The 21733-nt window shown below is 45.1% G+C and overlaps 1 protein-coding gene and 1 long non-coding RNA gene across 2 annotated transcripts in view; one reads left to right on the forward strand and one right to left on the reverse strand.

Moving 5' to 3' along the window:
- LOC123364581 (dynein axonemal heavy chain 5-like) overlaps positions 1 to 21733 on the reverse strand; it is a 317201-nt gene that overhangs the window by 25402 nt on the left and 270066 nt on the right. The window contains exon 76 of the mRNA XM_045006814.1: positions 4086 to 4218. Within this exon, the coding sequence (XP_044862749.1) occupies positions 4086 to 4218 (133 nt within the window). The remainder of the gene's footprint in view (positions 1 to 4085; positions 4219 to 21733) is intronic.
- Positions 1787 to 19255, forward strand: LOC123364586. Its single transcript, XR_006577172.1, has 4 exons — positions 1787 to 1904; positions 5972 to 6068; positions 17400 to 17482; positions 19099 to 19255. It is a non-coding gene; the product is annotated as an uncharacterized LOC123364586 (long non-coding RNA).

Below are 21733 nucleotides of genomic sequence, written 5' to 3' on the forward strand. Positions count from 1 at the left end.
TCTGAGCCTGATTCTCTTTTCATGTGCATAGGTGTAAATCAGGAATAACTCAACTGAAACAAGGGAGTTAGACAAGGATAAAACCCATGTGAATGAAAGGAGAATCAAGCCTCTAGTTCCGATATTCTGATATTGCTCATAAATAGTTGTCATGGTTACAGGGCAAGCTGTGCTTTAGAGTCCCTTTAGTCTCTCTGACATGCACCCCTCATGCAGCAGATTTTGCTACCTTCACCTCATCTGGGTGGAACCACACATTCCTACCACTCTCAGAATGTGTCTCTGAGCTGCAGCCCCTCTGTTTACCAACTATATTAATCCAACAGGTCCAAATGAGTTCTGCTCCTGTAAGACCTTTGCTCTGGGAGCCTGTGACAGTGGTTAGAGTGACTGACAAACAGCTGCTTCAAAACAAAGCTTTATTTATTCATTCACCCAAAGGTACATAGGATGCAGAGCAAAGAGTAAAAACAATAAAGGCCTATACTCATATTTACCTTTACCTAACTCTTAATCTTTCCTTGCAAGCTTTGGTAAGTTCTATTCAGCCCACTTACCTCCATTTCTAGGCTGGAAGAAGCAGACTTCGCAGCTGCAGCAAGTTCTCTGTGTCTTCTTGCATCTCTGTCAGTGTTCACTCACACTCCCTGGGTGGCTCCTGGCAACACACTCAACTCTCTTCCTTCTCTAGGCTTGAGGTTCTTTAATGGTTTAGCACCCACTTTGATCCTGAGCTTGTGCATGGAAGAGTAAACCTTACCAGCCTGGTTGGAGCCAGGCAGGGGCACTCCCCAATTCATAGCTTCCCCCATTTCCCTCAAGGACTGTTGATATTCTCGCAGACTGTACCTTTTCTTTGCCATTGTTTTGTTTCCTGTTTGTTTCCCCCCCGATAGCCTCTTTTGAGTTAAGACCTTGCAGTCAGGCAAGCTACCACCAACCAGGTAAACCAAGATGCATATATTTGTAAAAAATAGCACACTTAACTCCCTCATTCTCCACAATAGCTATTTACTCTATTCAGTAAGACTGCTGTCATTTTTTAAAATAATCGCACACAATTTAGCCTTGCAATTTGTCTTGAAAATTTATCAGCAGAGGCACCAAATCTACATGTCCACACATTATCATGATGATAGATGATACAAAAAATAATATTTTGTGCACACACGCACATGTGCACACACACGCACACGTACACACGTACGTACACACAGACACACACACACAGCTTTATCCCACACCAGGTCAGTAGAACATTACAAAACTGCTCTGCAGCATATTTTAAAGTCTTCTCTGTTTCCTGTAGTTTATCCTAAATCTACACAATTTGCTTCTGAACACTCTTAGATATTCAGCATCAAGCCAAGTGTGTATATAAGATTTAGTAATATGTCCAAAAGTATCTTTTATCTTTTAGAAAGATAATCAGAGGAACCAGCCTTCCTCAGGGTGAGAAGAATAATAAAAATTGGGAATTATTGGGCCAAAATGTTTTTGAGTTATGAGGTGGCAAAACACATCAGCTCTTTTTTTCCAGAAGTCTCAAAACATGAATTTTCACATTTTACGAATGCTTTACTGAATGTCCCCAAACATCCCCAAATAAAATTCTCCTCTGGAAGAGGAATACCCTGATGACTCCTTATGTGGCTCCCATACAGCCATTGTGGGAATCAATGGGGAGAGAACAAAGGACTCTTCAGTCCAAATGCACAAGCCCCATCATATGAGCCAAACAAAAATGTCATTATCTTTAGCAGCACTAGAGTTCTTTTCATCTTTGCAGGCAGCCATCAGAAGCCAACAGGATCCTAGCCCGCAGGAGACAATGCTTTTAATCTGGTTGCTAACACTGCAAGATCAACTCACAGAGCTTCAACTTCTCCCTTTGTAAAATGGAGGTAAAATTATACGTCTAGTTTACCAGGGTCTTTTGAGGTCAAACTAAACTATGTTTGTAAGGTGCCATGTATAATGTGTGTAATGCATTCTGACTCACTGGAATCACAGATCTGAACAGAATTCAAAGTCTCCTGTCCTGACTGTCTCTCTCCACCTCCAACTATCATTCCTCCTGGCTACTGGGCCTACTGACTGAAAAATAATGATCCTTCATCTTTCTAAAATAAGATGAATGTCAGCTTGTACAGCCACAAACCTTAGGAACTCTGCAAGATACTTATCCTCCACATAACTCCTATTATGTTTCCACAGGGTTCATGAGTACTTCAGCATTGTGGCTGTGCAGCGTAGGAAACATGTATGATACTGTAAAAGCAGCAAAGAGTTCTGTGGCACCTTATAGACTAACAGAAGTATTGGAGCATGAGCTTTCATGGGTGAATACGAAAGCTCATGCTCCAATACGTCTGTTAGTCTACAAGGTGCCACAGGACTCTTTGCTGCTTTTACAGATCTAGACTAACATGGCTACCCCTCTGATGTATGATACTGATGTGGTATTTAAGTAGCACCTAAAGCTAGCATACTAGACAGCATGCATTACATAGATCAATGCAGAGCTCAAAACATATGATGAAAAGGCTTTTAATAACATATCAAATCTGCAACCAAAACCTGAAAGGAACCAGTACTCAGCCAAGGCAACATATTAATCTCATATTTGGGATTTCCAGACCAAGCCTTTTCTGAGTTACAATGGTCTGAAAAAGTCAGGAATGTATCATTTTTTGGACTCCCACAGCTCTATCTCTCAGAAACTTTGTCTAAATTTTCTCAAGCTTTATACCCTGGCATAAATTTATGACTGAAAAAATTCCAGGAGCAGTGGTATTAATTTAAAATAATGTAAAATTAGGGTTGTCAAAACTTTAGTTATAACGGAAGGATTGTTTGACCTTTAATAATGGTATAGTTTCTTCATAATGAACATGACAGTAACTGCTGAAGTCAAAATTTACGTTAATTCTCCTTCTCTTGCTTTCCATTTAGCCACGAACACAGTAACTCCTAGATACTGACACCAATCTATAAAGTTTGCTTCCAGATCCAGACTGGAAATTCACCAAAATTTAGGGCATTTTGACCTGGGGGTTTGATTCAGGGCCATTTCTAGTTACTCCCAAAATGAAAAGGATATAGAGCCACAAAAACACGACCCCCTCTGAAATGACCGCTCTGTGTCAAACTCACACTTATTTAGGTCACTTGAGAGGACAACATTTACTTTTACTTTCAGATTTATGTGGAGTATTATATCATTCCAACTGTGAAATAAACTCTGGGCAATCAATAAGCAATTAAAACAGCACTAATGGGTGGAACATAATAGTGAGTCCAAAGCACAGCTACAATTATAATAACTATAATTTGAACTCAAAAATATAATCTGGATAAAAAACTAGTTGAAAAACCCTACTCAGAGTAGTTATCAATGGTTCGCTGTCAAACTGGGGGCCTTAACTAATGGGGACCCACAGGGGTCAATCCTGGGTCCAGCACTACTCAATATTTTCATGAATGACTCAGATAATGAAGTGGAGAGTATTCTTATAAAATCTGCGGATGACGCCAAGCTTTACTTCGATATACTGACAAAATCTTAGACATTTCTTTTGGGAGCCTGGTTTTATATTCTCCTTCCAGCTAGCCATTTCAACAATACCAGATGGGCAAAATGGGATGAGAGAAGGAGGAAACAGAAAGCAACACGAGCCATCTATTCCATCCCCTTCACTTCACTACTGCTCATCTCTTACCTTAAGCTAAACTCTCTCAGCTCCAACATGTGCAGAATGCCACTTCCCCCCTGCTAATTAGTATGTAATTTTGTAACTATGCTTCTTCTTAGTTCTATACAATTAAGCATTAAGTTTGACGCTGAATCATTTTGCCATACAGTTTATGGTCCCAATCCTGCAATTCATAGCACACAGGTGCAGAAGTGCAGCTCTGCAAAGACGGATTGGCTTCAATAGGGTTCATGTGGGTACAGCAGTGCTGCAGGGCACAATGAATTGCAAGACCAGGGCACCATAAATTGAGGTAGATGTGGGAACATTGTTAGTGTCACAATACTGTTATAATCCTTAGAAATTAATGGGGTATGATTATATACTTACCATCTATGGCCAGCTTGAGATCGGTCAGTGTAGTTCGAACTCTTGATATAACACGCTGCATACGGTCAATTTCCTGACGTAGAAATATATTTAAGGGTTGAATTGCTCCCATCTTTTGAAGTTGGGCTTTCACCTAAACAGAGTTTAGAAAAAAATATCTATTTTATGTATATATACAAATCTAATATTTTCAAAAGCACAAAGGTACTTTTTAAAATTTTACCCATAAACCCTAAAAACCAAACTATACAGTAACGGATAGCCAATGCTCATCCTGCACCAGCTTTACGGTCTAGTATGTTGTGACTCATCAGGCCAAGTAAAAAGGAGCTTCATCCCAATGGAGGGGAGATTGCCAGCTTTTGGAAGATACACGGCATTTACTTATACAGTAGAAACTCAGAGTTACGAACACCAGAGTTACGAACTGACCATTCCACCTCACACCTTATTTGGAACTGGAAGTACGCATTCAGGAAGCAGCACAGACAAAAAAGAAGAAAAAAGGAAATACAGTACAGTACTGTGTTAAATGTAAGCTACTAAAAATATAAAGGGAAAGTTAAAAAAAAAGATTTGACAAGGTAAGGAAACTATTCTTCCAATAGATTATAGAGTTAGAATTCCAATAAAATCAAACATCAGCCTAATACAGCGGGTATTACTTTGCCAAGGCCAAATGTCCATTAAATTCTAATTTGTGCTTTTCTTGAAAGACACCAAGGGTTACTTGAAAGATGCAGGGAAGTTAATGCAGAGTAAGCTAGGGTGTAAGTTTAAAGCACACTAGTTTTACCACACTAAGGGCCTGTCTACATTTAAAACGCTGCAGATGCGCCAATGCAGTGCTTCAGTGAAAACACTACCTTTGCTGATGGGAGGGGTTCTCCAGTCAGTGTAGGTAATCTATCCACCATCACCACCCCCAAGAGGAGGTAGTTTAGTCTATGGAAAAATTCTCCCATCGACCTAGTGCTGTCTACAGCAGGGCTTAGGTTGGTTTAAGTGCGTCATTAATGGGTATGGATTTTTCACGCCCCTGAACAACATAGTTAGATCAATCTAATTTCCTACTGTAGACAAGGACTAACTCACAAGTGGACATTCAAATGCCCTCAAGCTGCTTATCTTAGTATATTTTAAAGGGTAATAAGTTAAAGAGCACAAAGGCACACTTGGTGCACAGTATCCATGTACACATGGAGTTAATAAGGACTAGTGTTGTGATAATCGAGCCTATAAATTTACCCTAATTGTAAGCTTAATTGTGAAAAGTATATGAAAGCTCATAAAATGTTACAATAGCCTAAATTAACAAATGTTAATAGAAAGTAAGTGAAGTTGCTTATTCATTACTTTATAATGAATGTTATAAACAGGTGCAAAAGACCCAGACAGACTAACTGAGTCCAAACAAAAAGGCCACGTTAATATAATTCAAGGACTATGTTAAAACCATTTTTGGTTAAAAAAAAGATTGGAAGTTAATAAAACAAACGTGGTATATTGGAGGTTAGGCCTAATTGGTGAACAAAATAATAAGGGGATGGACTATTCCACCTGCCACTCCCTTTTTGGGTCCTTAAAGAGAAAGACTTTGGAGGAAAGGAAAAAAATAGTAAAGAACAGATGGAGGCTACTGCAGCGAGTATCATCATCACAGGTGCCACCCCTATCGGTTCCTGGAACCCTGGGCCTTCTTTATCCTAATCCTGAGGGATGCCCAGACCAGATTGGGCCAGAGAGAAAGTTCCAGATGACAATGCCACCCCTTCTAGTGCCAGCAGAATCCCAAACACCGAAATTAAATGGGATCAGACTTTAACAACTGCAGCAACAACAACTCCAGCTCATCTCAGCTAACTTCTTCTCTTTTTACCCAAAAGGACAGTTATTACCATCTTTAATACCATCTAAAAGATTGTCATACTCAGAGGTTTTTCCCTTCTAAAACTCTCTCCAGCTACACTGAAAGGGAAGAAGGTATGTTGTCTGTTTTTCCTTCTTTTCTGCATTTTTAATAAAATGTTAAAAGGAAATTTAATGCTGTGTTTGCCATGGTACTAAGCAGGCTGAGGTCTCTGTATACCAAACTGCAAACCTTGTTTAACATTGTTAAATGTTGGACAATGAGACTGCATTATGTTAATGAGACTATGTTATGCTTGTGGGGAGGATAGCTCAGTGGTTTGAGCTATCTTTGGCTCATTTTTTCCATTTACATTAATATAACAGTAGCTAGTTCACTTGAAATTCACACCCTAGGTTTCACCACACTAATTTCTCCATGTAGACAAGCCCTAAGGATGAATGCTATTGTAATGACATAACGTTATATCTAGCAGCATTCCTCTTTAAAAAGGAAGACAAGTGTAGCACTTGAATGGTGATACTTGATAGGACAAGAGAGTAAATGCTTTGATAGCCTCCATTTCTCAGGTTTCATCTTCAGGCCTTTGAAAATACACTTTTAAACTTTACATGGTTTTCTCCTTGGGGGACAACTACCAGTGAGGTTATTCATTAGATTTTAATCATATGCATATATGATTTTACAGAAAGGCTGTCCAAGGAGTAGGAGCCAACGGATTATACTTTCAAGTCTGACAGCTCATTCTACAGAATGAGTCAATGTGCTTTTCTTTCTTTCTTTCTAAATCATGAAAAGCAGATAGTACTAGAGCATTTAAGATTAGAGCTGGGAGAATAGTTTCCTGCGGACAATTTATTTTGTGAACACCGCCCTCTTTTTTGTTCACAAATGATTTGCAAACAGCCTTTGATTTTTAAGAATTTCACTGGAAATTCACTTCTTTTGCCCAAACGGCCAAAAGAACAACTATCAGAAGGGTAGCCGTGTTAATCTGTATCCACAAAAACAATGAGGAGTCCAGTGGCACCTTAAAGACGAATAGATTTATTTGGGCATAAGCTTTCGTGGGTAAAAAAACCACTTATTCAGATGCAAGTGTGAAGAAGTGGGTTTTTTACCCACGAAAGCTTATGCCCAAACAAATCTGTTAGTCTCTAAGGTGCCAAAAGAACAACTGTTTGCTCCACTCAGTGTTTTGCCTCAGTATCCCTGTGATAAATGAAGGTGGGGGTAGCTCCCTGTTATGGACACCCACCCAGCCACTTAGCTATAAAATCCCTCTTAGTAGCTGTTCTCTACTTGCTTTACCTGTAAAGGGTTAAAAAAGTCTCACTGCTATGCACAGGTAAAAGGAAGTGAGTGGGCACCTGGCCAAAAGAGTCAATGAGAAGGCTAGAACTTTTTAAAATTGAGAAAAAACTTCTCCTTTGCCTGTTTGCGGTTGTTCTCCCGAGGAGAGGGGGTCAGAGCAGCGATGCTGTAAGAAGCTTTGGGCCAGGTATGAAAAATCATCTGTATTATACCTAAAAACTACTCATTTGAAACCCCAGATATGTAAGTAGATCAGGAAATGTCTAGGAAGACATGATTAGGTTTATCTTTTTTATTTCTTTATGGCTTGTGGATTCCTCTGTGCTAACCCCAGGTGCTTTTGTTTTGCTTGTAACCTTTAAGCTGGACCTTAAGAAAGCTATTTTTGGTGCTTAATCCTTGTAGTTGTTCTTTTAAAATTTAGTAATAGCCTGAGTTTTCAGATGTATTTTCTTTCTTACTTTCTTTTTTTTTTTAAATAAAATGTACCTTTTTAAAGAATAGGATTGGAGTTCTGTGTCTTAAGAGGTTTGTGCACACTTTTTTTTAATTAGCTTGTGGCAACAGCTGATATCCTTTGTTTTTTCTTTCTCAGCTCTTCCCCAGAGGGGGATGAAAGGGCTTGAGGGTACCCCACAGGAAGGAATTCCCAACTGAGCCTTCCTGGGCTCTCAAAGGGGTTTTGCACTTGAGTGGTGGCAGCATCTACCCATCCAAGGTCAGAGAAAGCTGTAACCTTGGGAGTTTAATACAAGCCTGGAGTGGCCAGTATTAATTTTTAGAATCCTTGTGGGCCCCATCTTCTGCACTTGAAGTGCCAGAGTGGGAATTTAGTCCTGACAATCTCAAAGAAAAAGTGTGATACACGCTAGATATAAGAAGAGCACTTCACATAGGAGAGGCACCATGGAGAATCTGACCCATTAATTTTCACCTTTAAAAACAAAAGAAAAAAGATTTTTTTTAGTTTGCAAAACCCCCTTTCCCCATTCTTAGATAACTTAAAAGTGGCATTTTAGCAAACTGCACCAAAACATTTTCTTCCAGGATGAGAACAAGTCTAGGTAATTTCACTCCAAAAGGTAATTTTCCAAAAAGTTAAAGTATGTGAATCTAAAATGAGAGGCTTAAAACAAGAGTGTCTCCTCAACAATAATTATAGTGATGCTGCCACAACACTATAATACAGAGCAACTCCCACGGCTTGGGAATTCTTCTATGAAACACATTTTTTTTTAAAAATGCAAACCTCTGTAATATTCCATAATAGCAATGAAACATATCAATGCAAGAACTATACTGTATTAATTCATCCCTACCTGCATTCACAGCACTCAGCCTTGAGCATCAAGTACAACACCACATAAGGTTTTGAATTAATGACATAATTCATAACCTGTCATGTCTTTGTTATCGTCGAGATGAGACTCAAATCGTGAGCTCCTGCGAGTTTTGCTAATTACAGTCCTGCTCTTGGAAAGCTTATTGTTAATTACATGATGAATCACATAAATCTTGAGCCATGATTGATTGTTTACATTAGATTCTGTATCACCCAACAAAATCACTCATTTCCTGATCCCTATTCTAGAATTACATTAAGAAAACAACCTGACCAGCAGAAAGGAAACCTGAAGACAGAACCCATTAGTCAAAAGAGCCCTCTCTGAAATGAAACACACTAATTACAAAAAGCCCAGATAAAAATATTTCCTCACTATTTGTATATATTTTATCAAGTCACAGTTGGATTGTGAAGTGGAATGTAAACAGATGTCAGTTAACATTAAATACAACAATTTAAGAGAGGAGGCAATGAAAAAACCTAGTCATACTAGTTCTTACTGTTTGTATAATGTCTTGATCCTAGCATGCATGCTCCTTACCCAGTTGTGCATAGGTAACACAGTATCAGGGTAGCAGTGTTAGTCTGGATCTGTAAAAGCAGCAAAGAGTCCTGTGGCAGCTTATAGACTGCATGTATCCGACAAAGTGGGTACTCACCCACGAAAGCTCATGCTCCAATATGTCTGTTAGTCTATAAGGTGCCACAGGACTCTTTGCTGCTTTTATAGGTAACACAGTACTTTGAGTTCCAGTGGAAGGGCTGTTACCATGAACCAAGATGAGTGACCAAGTGTGACCATAAGCATTCCTGATATTTGTACAAAATATGCCTTGTGGAGTATCACTTGAAAACCAGTAATACACTGGTGAATAGTATCATGATGGAATGTATGTAACGATACTGCATGTGGAGTTATGGATGTTCTTTGATACTATGTTTTAAAGTGAATTTGAACAAAATAGGTCTGCTTAGGTCAAATACAAATGAAGCAGGGTGACCAGTGACAATGGAGTTGCAATTTACATATGCTGTAAACAGAACCATCAAAGCTCAGAAGTTGGTTTGGGACTCAGCACGTATGGATCATAAAGAACTGTGTATTTGCTTATCTAACCAGCCTGGTCATCAAACTGAGACAATGAAAATACATTGACTGGGGATATGTTGGAGTCACTTGGCTAACAGTAACCAAGGCTGGTGGAGAGCAGAGTGTGGCTGTGGTGTAAGAAGCAGGCAGCTGTAGTCAGAGTTGGGACTAGGGCTGCTTATCACACCAAAACTCAATGCTGGCTGGGAGCATCCAGACAAGGGAGCTACAGCAGCAGAGCATTTTAAGGCAACCAGAGTTATAGGTCAGGCAGTGACACAACTTTTCACTGGTCTGGATTGCACCCCAAAATGTGACACCAAGTAAGTTACTATAACAGCTTGGGAATTTCAATCTGCTTCTACTTCAAAACTGCAAGTTAAGATAAAGTTTTGGAATCATTTTCATTAGTCTCCTCCCACCCCTGTACTGCCCTGTCAGCAGATTTGGGGAGGACACTGTGGGATTGTTTTGGTGAGAGTGTGGGAAGCTAGATATGCAGACTCAAGGACGGGCTAGTTCTCATCTGCTAGCAGGTAGTAAACATGATAATAAATTAGAAGGTTGCATAGAATGGCAATTATCCAATGAAGTTACAGCTGTGCTTGTGTGTACTTTATTAACCAATTAGCAACTGCTTGATTGCTTGACCTTAATTGTATATAAGAGCATGCTGGAGAGAAATAAATGACTCTGCTATCAATCATATTGACTGCTAAGCTTTGTCCACGCACGCCTGCGCTGCAACAAATGGTGACCCCGACGTGATTCGTATCGAATGAAAGTGTCGGTGGCCTGACCCAGGCGGAGAAGCCCTGAGCTCAGAGGCGAGCGTCCGAAAAGAGAGGCGCACCTGAGCTCAGAGGTGAGCGGCTAACCCCGACGTGACTCGTATCGAGTGATGATAGTGTCGGGAGCCGGAGCCCAGAGGCGAACGGCCAGGAGCCTGAGCCCAGAGGCGGGGAGTGCTTATCCGACGTGATAGTGTCGGGAGCCTGAGCCCAGAGGCGAACGGCCAGGAGCCTGAGCCCAGAGGCGGGCGGCTGGGAGCCGCGGCGGGGAGTGCTTGAGAAGCCCCCGGACTCCGACGTGATTCGAATCGAATGATGATAGTGTCGGAAGCCTGAGCCCAGAGGCGAACGGCCAGGAGCCTGAGCCCAGAGGCGAGCGGAGGAGCTGCGGCGGGGAGTGCTGGAGAAGCCCCCGGGCGTCCGAAAAGAGAGGCGCACCTGAGCCCTGAGGAGAGCGGCTATAAGCCGCGGAGGAGAGGGGCGGCTATAAGTCGCGGAGGAAAGCGGCGGCTATAAGCCGCGGAGGAGAAGGGCGGCTATAAGCCGCGGTGGAGAAGGGCAGAGCAGCTAACGTGAGTACCGCTGTATCAGCTGAAGAAAAGATAACACAGAAGCCTTTATTGCACATTATGAACCGACAGGGGGAAAAGATTTCCCCTGCTGCACTGATTTACTTATTAAGAAGAGAAGGGGAGTTGGGGAGGCTCCTCCTGACCGGCCTTCGGGCACAGGACGAGGAGGTGCTCCGCTGGAAGCGAGCCCTGGACGGGAAGACGTTGGAGTGCACGGCGCAGGCAGAGGCTCGTGCCGTGGCCCCGGAGGTCGTTTGGACCTACAAGCAAGTAAGTTGTTTTGGCAGAAGCCCGGAGAAGGCGTCCTACGCTGGCCAGTCTGAGCCTGGGACAATGCCGGGAAAACCGTTATGCTTCTCCGGTATGAGCAGCAACAGCTGGGTGTTCTGACACAGGCTGCACAGATTAAAAGAAGCCAAGCAGGGAAGGAGAGAGAACAAAATGATTTAACCGAAGAAAAGCTCATTCTTTTCTCGCCCCAGTCAAGGACAGCTAAGACTTGGCGAACAGCCCAGACTAAAGAGAGCTTGACTGGGCCCAAAAAAGCTAATGAGAGCTGCAAAATCCTGCCAGGCACTAACGGAATGTGTTAGCTGTCTCCTTTCACAGGTATGGAAGAGCTGCCCAAAGATCCTAGCAGCCCTGCCAATTTTGCAACCAGGAGACTGATTGCCTGGACCCATGCTTTTTACTGCAAAGAGACCCCTTTACATCAGGAGAATTCTGCTACTGATGATTGGCCTATATATATATATTTTTTATTTAGCTTCATTGTGCTTCTAAACAGCAGGGAAAAAGGACAAGGTAACGTGCTGGTTAACCTCTCCCTTGTCCGCTGCAGCCCCCATTGTGTTATTGGATTGTTTTTTGTTTTTTTTTTTGAAGGAAGCAAAATTACTACAGGATGATGTCCTGGTAAATTTCCCCCGTAGAAGCTGAACCACGACGGTGGTGGAAAAGAAGAAAAAACACTCACGTTGTTGATATTGCCAAAGTCCAGAAATTCCTGACTAAAAAGACATTGAGAACTGGCCCTGGTGAAGAAATAAAGAATTGTACACTGGCAGGAAGAAATTTGGGACTCCTGCTGAGGAATGTGATGTTAATTGGATTTTGGGATTTATTCTACAGGCTGCGCCCTGTGTTTTGGATAAAAATTTTGGCATGTATTGCCCCCCCCTAATTGGATTGTAAATGATATTACCCCCCCCCCCCCATTACTGACCCCAGTTTTTTTAGGGCCTAATTGTTTTTTGTTTTTGGAGTTTGAGAAAACTCAGCCAAAAGGTTTGTTGAGTATTCTCAAAGGGGGGAGGTGTGGGATTGTTTAGGCATAAATTTAGGTAATTTGGGGGAATGGCTTTGAATTTGTGTGACCCAAAGTATCTTTATGTAAAGTGCTTTTGTTAGCCTTATTAGATTTTTGTAAATTTTGTGTTATGTGCTAATTATTGGTAGCTGTAAGATTGCTTGATATTTGATGTAGTCTATATTAAAATAGATAGGTTGAAAGCAGATGTTGTATGCATGAGAATGTAGCCCCCACGGTGGGAAAGTACAGATAATTGCTTGCAGTAGAGACTAGAAGGGTGGGGGCTAGTTAAGAAGTACACCCTCCTAGCTAAATTGATAATGGGATAAGTTGGTATTCATGAAAGGAACGGTTTAGCAAGAGGAAAAAAGGATCGGGCCCAGGCAGGCAGGCAATAGGCAGAGAACTTGGAAAGGAAAAAAGGATCGGGCCCAGGCGGCCAGGCTACAGACAAAAGCTTGGGAATTTCAAATATTCAGGGGGATACTTGGAATGGTGATTTAAGTTGAGAAAGGCTGTTGGAAGACAAGCTAGTAATTTTTAAGGAGAGTACAAAGTTAACTCCATGGTTGCTAGAGGGAATAGCAGTTGGATTTTGTAAAGATGCTAAGAGAAAAGTTTTTGGTGTTTTTGAAATTTTTGTAAATAAATTTAGGCTAAGAAATTAGTTTGTAATTGTTTGGCTATGAATAATTTTGTTGCATTAGCTGAAGAATGTATATAGTGCTATGTAATTGAGCTTGTATTAGGTTTTATGGGCATATAAGTGGTGATTTTTTTTTTTTTAGTGTTTATAAGTAGAAGTTGATAGTAAGAAATTTTAAGCTGTGATTAGCTTTGGATTTTAGAGGTAAGCTAGGAAGCAATTGTATTATTGTAAATGGTTTAATTGATGATGTAATTTTCCTTTTTTTGGCCTGGTAGTGATAAGGGTATTTGTATATTGTATGTAATGATTGCTTGCCCAGTAGGGGTAGTTTTGTTTTTGTTTTTTAGATATTAAAGAAAATTGGTGTTAGCTGCATAGCATTTAATGTACCATGCATTTATTTATAGAGTTTACATTTATGTTTTATGTCTTGTGTTTGTTTGTGACATGTGTTTTCTGGCCAGAATTGTTGTGGTGTTGTTGAGATGTTTATGTGGTTTATGTTGTGTTTTCTGCTGTGAATCCCCCCCCTCAGTGTCAGTTTGATCACCTGACACATGAGGGATGGATTGGTAATAGAAATTTTGTCACAATTTGGTGTGCAATAGAGTATGGGGGAATCCTGCAGAATTTATACCATTTTGTTTTTGTTGTATTTTGTTGTTTTATGTTTGTTTTGTTTGGTGTTGTATGTTGAGAATTGCATGGTTACAGGTGAGCCCTATAGCATAAGATAGATTATTTGTTTTTGGTTTTGTTTTGCACGCCTTTTGCTAAAGTTTGGTGTAGTTTATTGGATGTTTTTAATTTTTTTTTTTGTGTTTAAGGATAGGGGGGAGATGTCCGGTTGCATCTTCCCTATGCTGCCTTGGTGGAAAATTACAGCAGCGTGGTTACAAGAACAGAGGGATGAGATAAAGTTGTTATGCCAGAGCGAGGCAAATGCCAGGTGGCCTAGCTGAGATTGTTTTCAAGGTTCCAGGTGGATTCCGGCTGATTTTGGCGCAGAGTGCCATAAATACTATGGCCTTTTGCTTGCCCCATGTTGCTGCAGTGGAAGCCCTTATTGGAAACCTGCTTTGTGGGTGTTTGCACCTTGGTGGAACCCTCCTGGCCCCTTGGGCCACTTGCGTTACCTGGAGGAGGGATGTATAGGTAAAAGTAGGGCACTGCGGAAGATATTGTTACGGTTTAGTTAGGCAGCTGGTGTTTAGATTTGCTTTTAGTTTTGCTGTGTAATAGATTGTAGTAATGTGAGGCTATGAGCTGGGAATGTTTTGCTGTGCCTTCCCTTTTTTATTATGAGAAAAGGGGGGAGGTGTGGGATTGTTTTGGTGAGAGTGTGGGAAGCTAGATATGCAGACTCAAGGACGGGCTAGTTCTCATCTGCTAGCAGGTAGTAAACATGATAATAAATTAGAAGGTTGCATAGAATGGCAATTATCCAATGAAGTTACAGCTGTGCTTGTGTGTACTTTATTAACCAATTAGCAACTGCTTGATTGCTTGACCTTAATTGTATATAAGAGCATGCTGGAGAGAAATAAATGACTCTGCTATCAATCATATTGACTGCTAAGCTTTGTCCACGCACGCCTGCGCTGCAACAGGACACCATTTTGAGAGGTGATATCCCCCTCCAAAATATGGTATGGGTGTGGAGGAAAGTCAAGTTCAGGGAGATGCCCCTCCCCCTTGCCACTCCCACCACAAACAGAGCTGCTTTAGAGTGGCACCAGCAACCAGTTCAAGGTAGGAAGGATGAAATCTGGTGTGTGTGGGGGATGTATAAACCATCCTATCAGTACTGTTACAGCTCTCTTATTGGTTAAGGGGGGGGTCACATGCTGCTATGGAATAACATAAAGCAGTGGCTCTCAAACTTTTTTTACTGGTGACCCCTTTCACATAGCAAGCCTCTGAATGCAACCCCCCCTTATAAATTAAAAACACTTTTTATAAATTTAACACCATTATAAATGCTGGAGGCAAAGTGGGGCTTGGGGTGAAGGTTGACAGCTTGCAACCCTCCATGTAATAACCTCGCGACCCTCTGAGGGTCCCAACCCCCAGTTTGAGAACCCCTGACATAAAGACACCCAGCAGAGGGGAATTTAAAGTTGAAATGTATTTAGACCAAATCTTATATAGGGAAAAAACATTGTCACTTGGGTTACGCAGCTGACCTCCAATCAGCAATAATGCCTTTAGAATTCCATCATTATATTCCCTAGCGATCAGTTTTTCAACCTGCAAGGCAAATGTTTTTTCATTATAAACCTAACTGCATGATGTGCTGACATTTATATTTGCATCTATCTGCACACGTGGAGAGATGGGACCCTATCATTTTACTACAGATGAGAAGGTTACTCACCCTGTGCAGTAACTGAGGTTCTTCAAGATGGTTGTCCCTGTGGATGCTCCATTTTAGGTGTCTTGGCGCCCTGCATTTGTAATTGCAGATTTGTAGTAGCAGCGCCCCAGTTAGCCGCGCGTGCGTGGCAGCCATCTCGCACTGCTCTGAGTGGCTACCTAGCATTCGCAGCCAACCAACCCCCAGTTCCTTTTCTACCCCAGAGGATCAGCATGAAACTCCAAAGTAGAGGGAAGGAGGGTGGGTAGTGGAACACCCACAGGGACAACCATCTCAAAGAACCTCAGTTACTGCACAGGGTTAGTAACCTTCTCTTCTTCGAGGAGTGTCCCTGTGGGTGCTGCACTTTAGGTGACTATGGAGCATTGTGGAGCATTAGGTGACTATGGACAGTGGAGGGGGGGCTTTGGAGTTGGTTTATTGACGGTGGCTAGGATCAAGAGTCCAAACTGTGCATCTGCAGCTGATCGTTGCTCGAGAGCGTAGTGTTTAGTAAAAGTGTGGGCAGAGGCGCAGGTAGCTGCTTTGCAAATGTCCGAGATAGGTATGTCATTAATTGGTGGAATGTGTGCGGACTCCTGGTAGAGCAGGGAGGTTGTTCTGCTGGTAACAGAAATGGATACAACCTGATATCCATTTAGACAGTCTCTGTTTAGAGATGGTTTGACCAGTGGTGAGCTCCAGCCGGTTCACACGAACCGGCTGTTAAATTTAGAAGCCTTTTTAGAACCGGTTGTTCCAGGACAACCGGTTCTAAAAAGCTTTTAAATTTAAACAAAAGCTCGGGCAGCTGTCCACCCGGCCCCGGCCCCAGCTCTCCTCCCCCGCTCCCCTGAATGCTCTGCCCTCCTTCTCCTCCCCCTCCCCTGCTTCCCGCGAATCAAATGTTCGCGGGAAGCCTGAAACAAGGAGCAGGCAGGTAAGCCGGGCAGGGGGGAAGGCGCACGTGGCCCAGTCTGGCTCCACCTGAGCGGCTCCCCCTGGCCCCGGCCGAGCGCCCCAGCCTGGTCCCGGCCAAGCACCCCTGGCTCGGGCTGGTCCCGGCTGAGCAGCTCCAACCTGGCCCAGCTCGGGACCCACGGCACCGGTCCTGGTGCCAGCCAAACGGCTCCAGCCCAGCCCGGGGAGTCGGGCCCCGCGGTTCCGGCCGAGCGGCTCCAGCCCGGCCCGGGGAGTCAGGCCCCGCGGTTCTGGCCGAGCGGCTCCAGCCCAGCCCGGCCCGGGGAGTCGGGCCCTGCGGTTCCGGCCGAGCGGCTCCAGCCCAGCCCGGCCCAGGGAGTCGGACCCTGCGGTTCTGGCCGAGCGGCTCCGGCCCGGCCCGGCCCGGGGAGTCGGGCTCCGCGGTTCCGGCTGAGCGGCTCCAGCCCAGCCCGGCTCGGGGAGTCGGGCCCCGCGGCGCTGGTCCCGGTGCCAGCCGAGCAGCTCTGGCCTGGCCCGGCTCGGGGAGTTGGGCCCCGCGGCGCCGGTCGTGGTCCCGGCGGAGTGGACCCAGTCCCAGCCCCAGGCAGTGTGGTAAGGGGGCAGGGAGGGGGTGTTCGGTGGGTTGTGGGGGGTGGATAGGGGTCAGGGCGGTCAGAGGGCAAGGAACAGGGGGACTGAATGGGGGCAAGGGTCCCGGGGGGCATTCAGGAAGGAGCAGGGGTTGGATGAGGTGGTGGGGGCAGTCAGGGACAGAGAGAAGGGGTGGTTGGATGGGGCAGGGGTCCTGGGGGGCCATCAAGAATGAGAGGAGGGGTGGATGGGGCGGCAAGGGGCAGTCAGGGGACAGCGAAGGGGGGGGATGGGTCAGGTGTCCCGGGAGTGTGTGTCAAGGAACATGGGGGGTTGGATGGGGCATGACCCCCCCCGGGGGGGGCACGACCTCCTCATGAGGTGAGGAGGAAGGAACCTGTTGTTAATATTTTGGCAGCTCATCACTGGGTTTGACCTTTCAATCATTCTGTTCTAGAGAGAAAGAGACAAGATGATTTTCTAAATGTTTTTGTTCTTTCTAGGTAAAAGGCTAGTGCTCTTCGGATGTTGAGCGTGTGAAGAGAAGCCTTCCTGTTGTTGGCATGTGGTTTCGGGAAAAACACATGTAAGTATATTGGTTGATTTAGATCAGTGGTCACCAACTGGTCTATCACGATCGACTGGTCGGTCCTGGAGACTCTCCCAGTCGATCGCGATCTCTGGCTGCTAAAAGTCTGGTGGCGCAGCAGGGCTTTTGCTAAGGCAGGCTCCCTGCCTGTCCCGGCCCCTCGCCATTCCCCGAAACAGCTAGCATGCCCCTGTGGCCCCAGGGTGGGGGGATGGGGTCTCCACACACTGCCCCTGCCTGCAAGCACCACCCCCTGCAGCTCCCATTGACCGAGAATGGGGAACTGTGGCCATTGGGCGCTGCGGGGGTGGTGCTTGCGAGAGGGGTGTTGGTCCCTTCCAGGAGCAGCATGGGGCCGAGGCAGGCAGAGAGCCTGCCTTAGCCCCACTGTGCCGGTGACCGGGAGCTGCCCAAGGTAAGTGCCGCCCGGTGGGAGCCCACACCCCAACCCCCGTCCCAGAGCCAACGCCCCATATCCCCTCCTGCATGACAACCCGCTGCCCCAGCCCTGAGCCCCCTCTCAGAGCCAGCACCCCGCACCCCCTCCTGTCCATGACCATAGTAATCAGAGTGGTTAAGTTGAGGAAGTGCTGATGGATTAACCTTGCTGTTGCTCTGAGGCAGTCGAGATAGGGCCCTATAAATTCCAGTTGTTGGACTGGGACCAAAGTGGACTTCTGAAGATTTATTTGAAGTCCAAGGTTCATAAAGAGGGCTATTGTGGTCTGTGTGGCTTCCAGTGCTGCCCGCCATGTTGGTGCTCTTAACAGGCAGTCGTCCAGGTATGGAAAAATCATGACCTCTGTGAAGTTGAGCTGAAGCGATGGCGAGGACCTTGGAAAAGACCGTTGGGGTGGTTGACAGTCTGAAGGGTAGCACTTTATATCAGTAATGTTGATGTCCTAGCGTGAAGCACAAGAATCTTCTGTGCGCTGGATGAATGGTGGCATGAAAGTAAGCGTCTTGCAGGTCGAGGGACAAGAGCCAATCTCCTTTCTCTAATGCTGGAATTATCATCGATAGGGTCACCATTTTGAATCGCTGTGTTCTCACAAACTTGTTGAGTTTGCGTAAATCCAGAATGGGTCTCCATCCGCCATTCTTTTTCTGAGTGAGGAAATAATGGGAATTAAATATTCTTCCCCTGTGTTGAGCTAGTACAGGTTCCACAGCCCCCAATTGCAGGAGGTGGTTTATTTCCTGATGTAATAGGGGCTCGTGAGAGAGGCTCCTGAAGAGGGACGGGGAAGGGGGTTGGGTAGATGGGATAGAAATAAATGGGATGGAGTAACCCTGCTGGATATTTTCCAGGACCCGTCTGTATGTGGTGATATTGTTCCAGACTGGGTAATATGGTGACAGGCGGTCCCCGGAAGATGTTAAAGTGGGGTTGAGATCCGGAATTAGAGCATGTAGATGTTTCGGGCCCTCAACCAGACCTTCAAAATGATGGCCTAGAAGTGGAAGGCTGGGATGTGGAAGGCTGGTCTTGATTCTCCCTTTGTCCCATCTCCTCTGTTTGCAGCATTGGGTATAATGTCTTTGAGGCTAGGAGCATGGTGCTGCCCAGAATTTTTGGTTATAAAAACTGCCCTTCTTTTTCTTGTTTCCAGGGACATAGATGCCGAGAGTCTTTAAGGTGGCCTGGGAATCCTTTAAAGTATGCAAGGACACATCGGTGGATTCGGCAAACAGTTTCTGACCCTCAAAGGGGAGGTCCTCAACCACAGCCTGCACCTCTCTTGGGAATCCTGATAGGTGGTGCCAAGATGCCCGACAGATGACCACAGAGGTCACGATGGAGCATGCTGCTGTGTCCTTGGAATCAAGAGAGGCTTGGAGGGTTGTCCTTGCGATGAGAGAACCTTCGGAGATGTTGGACTTATATGCTTCTCTCTTGTCCTCTGGAAAATTTTCAATAAAAGATGACATTGTAGAAAACAGATTGTGTGTGTATTTTGCAATCAGTACAGAGTAATTTGCGATTCAAAATTGCAAGGTGGCAGAAGAATAGGCTTTGCACCCAAAGAGGTATAGCCTCTTCCAGTCCTTGTCGTAAGGGGCGGATCTAAACTGTTGCTGTTTGCCTCTCTGATTTACTGCCTCCACTACCAGTGAATTAGGAGTGTGATAGGTAAAGAGAAATTCAGGCCCTTTTACTGGCATGTACTATTTTTTTGTCCGACCTTTTGCAGGAAGGAGGGGCTGTGGCTGGCGTCTGCCAGATGGTTTTCGCGGGGTCCATTATGGCAGTGTTAATAAGAAGTGCTATTTTTGCTGATGGGGATGCCTGGAGAATGTCAGTGAGCTTATTTTGGGTCTCAGACAAGGAGATGTTGAGGGAGTCTGCTACCCTCTTGAAAAGGTCTGAAAGGACTTGAAGTCATCCCCTGATGTGGGGGTGGTGGCATGATTGTTTCATCTGGATGAGATATGTGTAGGGGGCAAGGTGTCTCCTTCAGGTGCATCCTCCTGCTCTTCAGTCTTCTCATCCTGGGCCTCCTCATGCTGGAGCAATTGGTGAGGGAGAGTGGGGTGTTCTGGAGATTGATGGGTTATGCGGTCTATAAATGGCCCATGGGTCCCAGTATGGCGAGTTGGGTGGGAGGGCCATAGGAGGTGGCAGCCTGGATTGGGGCTGCCAGGCTTGTGTGTCTACCAGTGGCTGGTGATGTGAGGGTCCAGTTTTAGGAGAGGAGTGGCGAGGGATGTACAGTCCTCATCATCACTGGAGAGAGGTGTCACTGAAGCCCCTTGGGTGATGATGTGGCTTGGTTCACACCTCACTGGGGTACCGTTGGTACCGAATAAGGGGGTCCCTGGCGTAGAAGAAACTGCCAGGTCCGTCTGTCTGGTGAAAAGTTGCAGTACCAGAAAGCTTGGTGCCGGGGATGGCAGCGCAGTCTGAGAGAAGAGGGTCAGAACTATCGTGCCGAGGTCTTGCTGAGCTGTATATGTGCAGCAGGTGGCGCCATTACACTGGTCAGTGCTGGGACATTCTTCGGCATGGTCAGTGCCACGCTAGGGAGTTTGGCTTTAGATCGTGCACCTGACTGAGAGCCTGCCCATACTGGCCCTTGGCTCCTCAGGAAGTCTCGGTACCGGACGTTCCCGGTGCCACTCGGTCCCGGAGCCTCTTGGTCCGAGGCTCTCGGTGCCGTCAGTACCAGGGCAGATTTTTCGCCAGGAGACTGTTTCTTTTTAGGTGGATCTTGCTGTGGCGATGACTGAGACCGGTGTTTGGTCGCCTTTTTAGGGACAGGGTCCTTAGAAGTAGTCTTGGTAGTGGAGCCCTTGTCTGAGGTGGCTGCTGGCGACTGTTGGTAAAGAGGCATCCTGGACTCTAGATTGGAGGCTGGCCTGAGGGATTTCTCCATCATGAGTAATTTACGTTGGAGGTCTCTGGCCTTCAGTGTCCTGGCAGTCAGTTTTTTACACTGAGGACACTTTTGGGGAATATGAGTCTCTCTGAGACGGCGGATGCACTGAGCATGGCCGTCTGAAATAGGTATTGATAGCCTGCAGATCAGGCAGCATTTAAATCCAGGTGAACCAGGCATGCCCGAGGAAGGTCTGGCTCTGGAGAAAAACAGGGTAGCCCATTTTAAAGCAGTCATCATTGGCGGAGGCCCCCTGAGTGGCGGGATGGGGGGAAAAACTACACTCATTTTTTTTTAACATGGAAGAAATTAAAAGTAATGCTAACTGAAGTTAACTAGAATTGAGAGGATAAAAGAAAAAAGGAAGGAATATGATCTATCTATGGAGTTGAAGAGGTGCTGCTGTCGCTCTGACTCAAGCCAAGGGCGGCAGAAAAGGAACTGGGGGTCGGTTGGCTGCGCATGCTAGGTAGCTGCTCGGAGCAGCGTGAGATGGCTGCTGCGCGTGCGCGGCCAACTGGGGCACTGCTACTACAAATCTCCAATTACAAGCACAGGGCACCAAGACACCTATGGTGGAGCACCCACAGGGACACTCCTCGAAGAAGAACTCTTTGTTATCTGTTACGTAAGCCCCTGAGCGCGGAGGCTTGGAAGCAATAGAACTCTCTGGCTTCTTCTGTATATGAAACGGGAAAACTGAAGTGGATCTTACAATCTGCAAGACAGTTTCAATTGGATATGAATTAGCAATTTCTCACCCTGACTGATGATACAAGCTGGCTTGCAGAATCTCAAGACATAAGCTGCACTTGCTTTGCAGCTTGGGCTCCTCCCCCCTGTTCCAAGTCCTTTTCCTTATGAGCTT

The sequence above is a fragment of the Mauremys mutica genome, chromosome 2 (genome assembly GCF_020497125.1).
Source record: "Mauremys mutica isolate MM-2020 ecotype Southern chromosome 2, ASM2049712v1, whole genome shotgun sequence".
NCBI classification, from domain to species: domain Eukaryota; kingdom Metazoa; phylum Chordata; order Testudines; family Geoemydidae; genus Mauremys; species Mauremys mutica.